Here is a 12,500-nt window from a genome sequence, read left to right as displayed (position 1 = left end):
TATATATATATATATACTTATATACTTATATGCATAGATATATATATATACTTACATAAATATATACTTATATACTTACATATATATACATATATATACTGACATATATATATATATTCTTACATATATATATATATATATATATATATATATATATATATATATATATATATATATATATATATATATATATATATATGTATATACTTACATACATATATATATATATATATTAAACAAATGATTTCTTTCCACCCATAGAAACACATTGACTAACAGATTCAAAAGGAAGAATGCTTGTTTTGCTATGTCTAAGAGACATACATATTTTCCAGTGGAATGACCCCTATACCTAAATACGTGGAAAGGCCCTATTCACTTCGTCTTCAGACAATTCCACTGACACTCATCTGTCCATAGAGGGGTCATTAATGTTTAGCCCAAGCCGCTCGAATGCTACAGATGTTCTTGTGACAAGACAGATTTTCAGATGTCTCCTGGTCTGACAAACACCACGGTATATATATATATTTACAATTATGCCCAGCTCATGGGGCCTTTGATGATATGAGGCCAGAGGAAATGGCCTCTTCTGCCAAATGGTAAATCCACAGTGAGCACAGCGCCACAATGGCTCGAGCCCTGGGAGTCTGGGAGGAGACGCCCGAGTAGTGAGCTCAGTGGCCACTGCAGTTTGTCCCCATTGGCTTCCCTGTTGACATGAAGTAACACCAAAACTAGTGGCAACTGAGCTGCCACGAAACACGAAGGAAAACCTTCACTTTCACTGGAGTATAATTAAAACACATCATCCTGAGTTGTTTGGAAACACCACTTATTAATCAAGTGTTGTCCAACACCTTGCCAGGGACTAAGAGCGCTTCTGGAAAAAGTTGAAAAAACTAATTTGGGTGTTTTGAGCAGAATTTGATACCGTTTTCTGGAGGATTTGAATGTTTAAACGTTGATTTATGTATCTGATCATTTGAGAGTTTAGCCCATTTTTTTTGGGGGGGGGGGGACAGGGCTCAAACCACCATCAGCTGAAACAAGTTTATTATTATTATTATTATTATTTATAAAAAAATAAAACATTCCATCCTGAAAGTCGATCTTGTCGCTGCAACTCCCCAACGGGGAGGTCAAATGTCAAAGGTCGTGTCCTCCGCGCATCTTATTAAAATACTTAACCCGAAATCCAGCCGCACCAATTTGTCAGATGGAAATACTGTTCAACTGATGACAGAGGTCAGCCTGCAGGTTCCCGTCCCGCCACAAGGTGTCACTAGAGCGCAATGAGACAAGTATTTTTTATTTTTAATCTTTATTTAACTAGGCAAGTCAGTTAAAGAACAAATTCTTATTATCAATGACGGCCTAGGAACAGTGGGTTAACTGCCTGTTCAGGGGCAGAATGACAGATTTGTACCTTGTCAGCTTGGGGATTTGAACTTGCAACCTTCCAGTTACTAGTCCAACGCTCTAACCACTAGGCTACCCTGCCGTATAGCCCTACTTGCCTAACCCTTCCCTACCCCAGATGACGCTGGACCAATTGTCTGCCGCCCTATGGGACTCCCGATTACAGCCGGCTGTGATACAGTCCGGGATCTAACCCGGGTCTGTAGTGTTGCCTCAAGTACCGCGATGCAGTGCCTTAGACCACTGCGCCACTCAAATACTATAGCGAAATCTAATAGTTCAATAGAGTTCCATCTATGCCATTGTATTTTATGAAAACATTTTTCTACACTGGTCACAGTAAAATTAAAGAACTATAGTCTCGTTGTCTGACAATGACTGGATTAGGTTGCTCATCGAAATTAAAGTCTTGCTTGGAGGTGTTAAATGAAACAACATTTTTCTTGAATAGCTCAGTAGTCTGACTATTACACTTCTTAATTAATAAAGTTTTATGAATGACTTTATAAGATGATTATTCATGATTTGTCCGACCAAATGATTGGCTGGTGCCTCCAACAACGTTAGTAGCGTGCCAGTGACACCATAGGAAAATGAGTCGCGGTGACGTGGGCTGTTAGTGGCGCGCCAGTGACACCATAAGAAAATGAGTCGTGGTGATGTGGGCTGTTAGTAGCGTGCCAGTGACACCATAGGAAAATGAGTCGTGGTGATGTGGGCTGTTAGTAGCGTGCCAGTGACACCATAGGAAAATGAGTCGCGGTGATGTGGGATGTTAGTAGCGTGCCAGTGACACCATAGGAAAATGAGTCGCGGTGATGTGGGCTGTTTGTGGATAAAATGCCAGGGCCTTATTTTTGTCCCAGTCCACCCCTGGGTTAGGTGCACTGCTCTTCATGGTTTCGTTGCACAATCATGGTGTTTTGAGTTGTTTTTTTTTTGTTTTTTTACAATGTTGGCTTTGCTTGTCTGTAAGCACAATGTATCCTGTTGGCTTGTTGGTCAATAAAATGCAAGAGTGGAATAGTGTCCTAGTTCTAAAAGGGTTCTTTCCGTATTTTTTTCAAATAGTATATATAGTAGACTAGAGAGTAAAGTTAAAGTAAGAACGGGATGTTACGCCTTTAAGAGTTGAGAAACTTGAAACCTTGTTTGCGCAACAATCAGTGCAGCTCACAGCCGCCAATGAGTCTAGACTGGCACGTGATGGTAGGCAGCCAATGGCTCCATCGCTCTCCTCGGAGTCCCCGTGTGTGTGTGTGCGTGTGTGTGCGTGTGTGTGCGTGTGTGTGCGTGTGTGTGTGTGTGTGTGTGTGTTAGAGATCGAGGGATAGAAAAAGAAGAAGAGAGAAAGGGAGAAAGAACGAGATCTCAGCAGTTCAGTTTGACTTGTTAGCTCGGTAGTCAACCCGGAACGAGGAGAGAGGAGTACTCCGTTTGGGATTGATGATCATTTCTAGCTTCCAGCCTGGCATGGATATTTTTGGTTTGTAAAAAGAAGTGCGGCTGTCGGAAGGTCGGGATCTGGATTTATAAAGGCTTTTCATGTATTTCTTTGGGATTTAAAATCACTTGTAAAGGTGTAATTCATGTTGTTCTCTCCGTGCCGGGTTAGAAGAGAGGAGATGCGAAGGGGTGTTCATTCCAAAGTCCGAAACTATTACTAGTGCGTAAAAGCGTTTTAAGGTTCCCTTTCTCTTTTTGTCGTTGACTTTCTACGTTGAATTCTGCATTTACTTAGTTCCCGTGGAGCTATTGTCTACTCGCATGATATTATCATGTGTGTAAAACATTTGTTTATCCCTTCCGAGGCGCAGGGAACATAACACCACGGGTCAAGAATAGGATTCAAATAGCAGTTCTGCATATTATTGACTACGTTCCCAGTATGAATGAATTTTGATGTCTCAATCTAATCTTGTTCTCCAATCGGCTTGTGCATACCCTGGCACGGCGCTCCGCCAACATTAATGTCCTACAACTAAATTCACAGTAGCTGGTAAACAGTCCCTTTGGTGACCCGAAACAAGAATAACCTAGAGAGAGAAAAGCACATCTATATTTTTTAAAGTGTCGTATGTTCAGGACGAAACGCTCAGGTCTTGTGCGGCGACTCTGGAGAAGCCGTTTGATTGCACATAGTGAGGAGGGAGATGGTGGACATAATGGCCCAAGTAGCGAAGACAGTCCTAGGGACGATCTCTTCACAACCTGCCGCAACCCGGAGAAAATTAACAAAACGGATCTCCGACCGTTGACGGTTGGCAGGTCGCCTGCAGGGGACTTAGGTGGAGTGTGTGCCTTGAACTCGGCGGAGAGTTGCAGCGGCTGGGTGGGGGGCAGATCGGACCAACATGGGGGTGCTCTGTCGGTGACTGTGTGTGTACAAGGGCCGGAGCAGGAGCAGGGCAGCCCTCAGGCAGTGCAGGACAGCGAATGCAGGACGGTGACGTGTTGTTTATTTAAAGACCGGGACCACTGTGAAGTTGAACCCATTGCCCCGGGGAGGGAACCGTTACCAGACTCCTGTCATTTTGTTTTGAGGAACCACGGCGGTGGAGCTCGGGACAACGGTTCTCCTGAGGCGAAGCCTCGCACGGTGCTGGAGCAAGAACTAAAAACCGCCACATATTCTCTGTTGAAATGCTTAAAGGACAAAACCCTGGATACCTTACTGGAGGCGGTGGAGTCCAGAGAAGGGATGTGGAGCGACTGTGTGATGGTATCCCAGACAGAGATGCGTCTGGGCGGACACACGGCCATATCTCCGCCGCTGCTGCTGTGTAAACTCTACCGTTGGTCGGACCTCCAGCACACCGCCCAGCTCAAGCCGCTCTGTGAGTGCAGGAGCTTTGGGACTCTGGCTGGACTCGCGGTATGCTGCAACCCCTATCACTACAGCCGGCTCTGCAGCGTAGGTAGGAGTGCACCTGCTCTGTCAAAACTCACACACACACACACACACACACACACACACACACACACACACACACACACACACACACACACACACACACACACACACACACACACACACACACAGTTAGAAGACAAAACGGGTATCGGCAGTGGTCTAGTGGTGCCTGGAGAAGTGGGTATACTTTCATTTTGCCAAACATTTCTTAAACCGCTAAGGAAAGACAGACAACCTGTGTGAAATATTTAGTTTTCCTATAGTTTTTTTCTTCTTCAGGTTTTCACTCCTAAAATCAGCCCTTTAAATTGTTATATATATATATATATATATATATATATATATATATATATATATATACACACAACACAAATTGGATGTTTTAAATCCACAACAATGCTTAAACCACATCACCAGACCATTTTTGAGGTCTGGGAAAAATCGAAACATATTTTGTGGTGTGTGTCGTTGCCCTTTGGTTTGAGGCCTTGGTTGAATCTTTGCAGTGGGCAGTTCAGTCAACACGCGCTGTTTAAATAAACATTTCTGAAGGATATCCACAACAAAAACACTTTCCCAATTAAATGTTGACTGCAAAGTAGGCCTTTCTATCAATTTGTACTGTAGGCCTACATTGTACAGTACAGAAATGCGACTAGCCAAAGAGTCTCTTTCTAGGTACTCATGCTTCGAAATAAACTTTTTCAATACCTGATTTGGTAAGTTTTATACGTTGAAACTTCTTTTCTACCCTATCGGCTGTCGGCCTCCGATGTCGGCCTCCGATGTTGGCCTCCAATGTCCCGATGTCGGCCTCTGATGTCTGTCGGCCTCCGATGTCTGTCGGACTTCGATGTCTGTCGGCCTCCGATGTCTGTCGGCCTCCGATGTCTGTCGGCCTCCGATGTCTGTCGGCCTTCGATGCCTCGATGTCGGCATCTGATGTCTGTCGGCCTTCGATGTCTGTCGGCCTCCGATGTCTGTCGGCCTCCGATTTCTGTCGGCCTCCGATGTCTTTCGGCCTCCGATGTCTTTCGGCCTCCGATGTCTGTCGGCCTCCGATGTCTTTCGGCCTCCGATGTCTGTCGGCCTTCGATGTCTGTCGTCCTCCGATGTCTGTCGGCCTCCGATGTCTGTCGTCCTCCGATGTCTGTCGGCCTCCGATGTTGGCCTCCGATGTCCCGATGTTGGCCTCCGATGTCCCGATGTCGGCCTCGGATGTCTGTCGGCCTCCGATGTCTGTCGGCCTCCGATGTTGGCCTCCGATGTCTTTCGGCCTCCGATGTCTGTCGGCCTCCGATGTCTGTCGGCCTCCGATGTCTTTCGGCCTCCGATTTCTGTCGGCCTCTGATGTCTGCCGTCCTCCGATGTCTGTCGGCCTCCGATGTTGGCCTCCGATGTCCCGATGTCGGCCTCCGATGTCCCGATGTTGGCCTCCGATGTCCCGATGTCGGCCTCCGATGTCTGTCGACCTCCGATGTTGGTCTCCGATGTCCCGATGTTGGCCTCGAATGTCTGTCGGCCTCCGATGTCTGTCGGCCTCCGATGTTGGCCTCCGATGTCTTTCGGCCTCCGATGTCTGTCGGCCTCCGATGTCTGTCGGCCTCCGATGTCTGTCGGCCTCCGATGTTGGCCTCCGATGTCTTTCGGCCTCCGATTTCTGTCAGCCTCCGATGTCTGTCGGCCTCCGATGTCTGTCGGCCTCCGATGTCTGTCGGCCTCCGATGTCTTTCGTTCTCCGATGTCTGTCGGCCTCCAATGTCTGTCGGCCTCCGATGTCTGTCGGCCTCCGATGTCTGTCGGCCTCCGATGTCGTTCAATTCTGTGAGCATGCCACAACCAGTTCCAGGCATAAGCGACATTTATCTCATTTATAAACGTTATTAAAAATGCCAGTACAGACGTTTAAAAAAATAAAAATAATTTAATCTCAATATCAAATAATTTCTAGGTATTAATTAAGTTCCTTACTGTGATTATTTAATTTAAAATGTTTAAAAATATATATATATATATAAAAAACAGCTTCTTAGCAAAGAGCAATTTCTCAAACCAGAATTTTACGAGTTGAGTCTGGGAGAGGTCTAAAGGGGGGAGTGGAAAACGGAAAGCTAGCTTTTATTGGCAGAAAGGTTTGGAACTCTCTTTCTTATTGGTCTATTAGCGTTTATTGGCAGAGAGGTTTGGAACTCTCTTTCTTATTGGTCTATTAACTAATGTACCGCCTGGTGATCATGTGCCTTTAATACTGCAACATTTTCTCTATGCCACATGGCAAAATGTGTAGAATTGTAGGAAATGAACTTTAAAACGTAAAATCTTCTCTCCACCATCAAGAGGGGGGGGAATTGTGTGTGTGGGGTGGGAGGGGGGTCTCTGTGAGCGTTTTTGCTGCACGATATTCCACCAAAACTAGGTCATGTGTGTGTCAAAGCATGAGAATATACTTCACAGGCTTTGCGATTATGTGGAGGCTACTTTGTGCATGATTTCTCTATTGTACTGCGTAACTGATAGGTCTAATACCGCCATTACACTACGATACGCGTCCGTAGGGATTGAGAAGGGAGGATACAATAGCGAGACTATTCGCACGGCAAGCGGTACCGGAGCTGCCAAGTCTAGGTCCAAGAGGCTTCTAAAACAGCTTCTACCCTCAAGCAATAAGACTCCTGAACATCAAATGGCTACCCAGACTATTTGCCCCCCCCGCTCCCTCCCCCTCTGTTACACAGCTGCTACTCTCTGTTGTTATCATCTATGCATAGTCACTTTAATAACTCTACCTACATCTACATATTACCTCAACTAACCGGTGCCCTCGCACATTGACTCTGTATCGGTGCCCCCCTGTATATAGCCTCCACACTGACTCTGTACCAGTACCCCCTGTATATAGCCTCCACACTGACTCTGTACCGGTACCCACTGTATATAGCCTCCACATTGACTCTGTTCCGGTACCCCCTGTATATAGCCTCCACATTGACTCTGTACCGGTACGCCCTGTATATAGCCTCCACATTGACTCTGTACCGTGATAACCTGTATATAGCCTCCACATTGACTCTGTACCAGTACCCCCTGTATATAGCCTCCACACTGACTCTGTACCGGTACCCCCTGTATATAGCCTCCACATTGACTCTGTACCGTAATACCCTGTATATAGCCTCCACATTGACTCTGTACCGTAATACCCTGTATATAGCCTCCACATTGACTCTGTACCGTAATATCCTGTATATAGCCTCCACACTGACTCTGTACCAGTACCCCCTGTATATAGCCTCCACACTGACTCTGTACCGGTACCCCCTGTATGTAGCCTCCACACTGACTCTGTACCGTAATATCCTGTATATAGCCTCCACACTGACTCTGTACCGTAATAACCTGTATATAGCCTCCACACTGACTCTGTACCGGTACCCACTGTATATAGCCTCCACACTGACTCTGTACCGTAATATCCTGTATATAGCCTCCACATTGACTCTGTACCGGTACCCCCTGTATATAGCCTCCACATTGACTCTGTACCGTAACACCCTGTATATAGCCTCCACATTGACTCTGTACCGTAATACCCTGTATATAGCCTCCACATTGACTCTGTACCGGTACCCCTTGTATATAGCCTCCACATTGACTAGAAAAAAAGTTATAGAACAAAACAGTTATAGAACAACACAGTTATAGGACAACACAGTTATATGACAACACAGTTATAGGACAACACAGTTACACAGTTATAGGACAACACAGTTATAGGACAACACAGTTATAGGACAACACAGTTACACAGTTATAGGACAACACAGTTATAGGACAACACAGTTATAGGACATCACAGTTACAGGACAACACAGTTACAGAACAACACAGCTATAGGACAACACAGTTACAGGACAGCACAGTGATAGGACAACACAGTTACACAGTTATAGGACAACACAGTTATAGGACAACACAGTTACAGAACAACACAGTTATAGGACAACACAGTTATAGGACAACACAGTTATAGGACATCACAGTTATAGGACAACACAGTTACAGAACAACACAGTTATAGGACAACACAGTTATAGGACAACACAGTTATAGGACATCACTGTTATAGGACAACACAGTTACAGAACAACACAGTTATAGGACAACACAGTTACAGAACAACACAGTTATAGGACAACACAGTTTTAGGACATCACAGTTATAGGACAACACAGTTATAGGACAACACAGTTACACAGTTATAGGACAACACAGTTATAGCACAACACAGTTATAGGACATCACAGTTATAGGACAACACATTTATAGGACAACAGAGTTACATAGTTATAGGACAACACAGTTATAGGACATCACAGTTACACAGTTATAGGACAACACAGTTATAGGACAGCACAGGTATAGAACAACAGTTATAGGACAACACAGTTATAGGACAACACAGTTATACAGTTATAGGACAACACAGTTATAGGACAACACAGTTACACAGTTATAGGACATCACAGTTACAAGACAACACAGTTACACAGTTATAGGACATCACAGTTATTGGACAACACAGTTATAGGACATCACAGTTATAGGACAACGCAGTTACACAGTTATAGGACAACACAGTTATAGGACAACACAGTTACACAGTTATAGGACAACACAGTTATAGGACAACACAGTTACACAGTTATAGGACATCACAGTTACAAGACAACACAGTTACACAGTTATAGGACATCACAGTTATTGGACAACACAGTTATAGGACATCACAGTTATAGGACAACACAGTTACACAGTTATAGGACAACACAGTTATAGGACAACACAGTTACACAGTTATAGGACAACACAGTTATAGGACAACACAGTTACACAGTTATAGGACAACAAAGTTACAGGACAACACAATTATAGCACAACACAGTTATAGGACAACACAGTTATAGGACAACACAGTTATAGGACATCACAGTTATAGGACATCACAGTTATAGGACAGCACAGTTATAGGACAGCACAGTTACACAGTTATAGGACAACACATTTTTAGAACAACACATTTATAGTACAACACAGTTATAGGACAACACAGTTACACAATTATAGGACAACACAGTTATAGAACAACACAGTTATAGGACTGCACAGTTATAGGACAACACAGTTATAGGACAACACAGTTATAGGACAACACAGTTATAGGACAAAACAGTTATAGAACAAAACAGTCATAGGACAACACAGTTACACAGTTATAGGACAACACAGTTACAGACAACACAGTTATAGAACAACACAGTTACAGGACAACACAGTTATAGGGAAACACAGTTACACAGTTATAGGGCAACACAGTTATAGAACAACACAGTTATAGAACAACACAGTTATAGGACAACACAGTTATAGGACAACACAGTTATAGGACAACACAGTTACAGGACAACACAGTTATTGTGAAACACAGTTACACAGTTATAGGACAACACAGTTATAGAACAGCACAGTTATAGAACAACACAGTTATAGGACAACACAGTTATAGGACATCACAGTTATAGGACAACACATTTATAGGACAACAGAGTTACACAGTTATAGGACAACACAGTTATAGGACATCACAGTTACACAGTTATAGGACAACACAGTTATAGGACAGCACAGTTATAGGACAACACAGTTATAGGACAACACAGTTACACAGTTATAGGACATCACAGTTACAGGACAACACAGTTATAGGGAAACACAGTTACACAGTTATAGGACAACACAGTTATAGAACAATACAGTTATAGAACAACACAGTTATAGTACAACACAGTTATAAGACAACACAGTTATAGGACAACACGGTTACACAGTTATAGGACAACACAGTTACACAGTTATAGGACAACACAGTTATAGGACAACCCAGTTACACAGTTATAGGACAACACAGTTATAGGACAACACAGTTACACAGTTATAGGACATCACAGTTACAGGACAACACAGTTACACAGTTATAGGACATCACAGTTATAGGACAACACAGTTATAGGACATCACAGTTACACAGTTATAGGACAACACAGTTATAGGACAACACAGTTACACAGTTATAGGACAACAAAGTTACAGGACAACACAATTATAGCACAACACAGTTATAGGACAACACAGTTATAGGACATCACAGTTATAGGACATCACAGTTATAGGACATCACAGTTATAGGACATCACAGTTATAGGACAGCAAAGTTATAGGACAACACAGTTGCACAGTTATAGGACAACACATTTTTAGAACAACACAGTTATAGGACAACACAGTTACACAATTATAGGACAACACAGTTATAGAACAACACAGTTATAGGACAGCACAGTTATAGGACCACACAGTTATAGGACAACACAGTTATAGGACAACACAGTTATAGGACATCACAGTTATAGGACAAAACAGTTATAGGACAGCACAGTTATAGGACAACACAGTTACACAGTTATAGGACAACACAGTTACAGACAACACAGTTATAGAACAACACAGTTATAGGACAACACAGTTATAGGACAACACAGTTACACAGTTATAGGACAACACAGTTACAGAACAACACAGTTATAGAACAACACAGTTATAGGACATCACAGTTATAGGACATCACAGTTATGGGACAACACAGTTACAGGACAATACAGTTATAGGACGACACAGTTACACAGTTATAGGACAACACAGTTACAGAACAACACAGTTATAGAACAACACAGTTATAGGACATCACAGTTATAGGACATCACAGTTATAGGACAACACAGTTATAGGACATCACAGTTACACAGTTATAGGACAACACAGTTATAGGACAACACAGTTACACAGTTATAGGACAACACAGTTATAGGACAACACAATTATAGCACAACACAGTTATAGGACAACACAGTTATAGGACATCACAGTTATAGGACATCACAGTTATAGGACATCACAGTTATAGGACAGCACAGTTATAGGACAACACAGTTGCACAGTTATAGGACAACACATTTTTAGAACAACACAGTTATAGGACAACACAGTTATAGGACAACACAGTTACACAATTATAGGACAACACAGTTATAGAACAACACAGTTATAGGACAGCACAGTTATAGGACAACACAGTTATAGGACAACACAGTTATAGGACAACACAGTTATAGGACATCACAGTTATAGGACAAAACAGTTATAGGACAGCACAGTTATAGGACAACACAGTTACACAGTTATAGGACAACACAGTTACAGACAACACAGTTATAGAACAACACAGTTATAGGACAACACAGTTATAGGACAACACAGTTACACAGTTATAGGACAACACAGTTACAGAACAACACAGTTATAGAACAACACAGTTATAGGACATCACAGTTATAGGACATCACAGTTATGGGACAACACAGTTACAGGAAAACACAGTTATAGGACATCACAGTTAGAGAACAACACAGTTATAGGACAATACAGTTATAGGACGACACAGTTACACAGTTATAGGACAACACAGTTACAGAACAACACAGTTATAGAACAACACAGTTATAGGACATCACAGTTATAGGACATCACAGTTATGGGACAACACAGTTACAGGAAAACACAGTTATAGGACATCACAGTTAGAGAACAACACAGTTATAGGACAACACAGTTATAGGACGACACAGTTATCGGACAGCACATTTATAGGACAACACAGTTACACAGTTATAGGACAACACAGGTATAGTCTCATAACATGGTTATAACTATAATGTTGATATCATGGATGGTCAGTCCTGTATAGCCTCATAACATGGTTATAACTATAATGTTGATGGATGGTCAGTCCTGTATAGTCTCATAACATGGTTACAACTATAATGTTGATGGATGGTCAGTCCTGTATAGTCTCATAACATGGTTATAACTATAATGTTGATGGATGGTCAGTCCTGTATAGTCTCATAGCATGGTTATAACTATAATGTTGATGGATGGTCAGTCCTGTATAGTCTCATAACATGGTTATAACTATAATGTTGATGGATGGTCAGTCCTGTATAGTCTCATAACATGGTTATAACTATAATGTTGATATCATGGATGGTCA

General features: G+C 42.6%; 1 protein-coding gene across 2 annotated transcripts in view; it reads left to right on the top strand.

Annotated features, from left to right (window-relative positions):
- Window positions 1-2,725: 2,725 nt before the first annotated feature.
- The window catches only part of smad6b (SMAD family member 6b), a 70,765-nt gene continuing 60,990 nt past the window's right edge, over window positions 2,726-12,500 (top strand). For both annotated transcript variants that reach the window (XM_064990205.1, XM_064990204.1), the window contains exon 1: window positions 2,726-4,340. In XM_064990205.1, coding sequence (XP_064846277.1) covers window positions 3,500-4,340 — 841 coding nt within the window. In that variant the 5' untranslated portion in view covers window positions 2,726-3,499. The remainder of the gene's footprint in view (window positions 4,341-12,500) is intronic.

Source organism: Oncorhynchus masou, chromosome 15, assembly GCF_036934945.1.
Source record: "Oncorhynchus masou masou isolate Uvic2021 chromosome 15, UVic_Omas_1.1, whole genome shotgun sequence".
NCBI lineage: Eukaryota > Metazoa > Chordata > Actinopteri > Salmoniformes > Salmonidae > Oncorhynchus > Oncorhynchus masou.
Note: the sequence above shows the minus strand (reverse complement) of the source record. Positions and strands in the feature narration are given on the sequence as shown.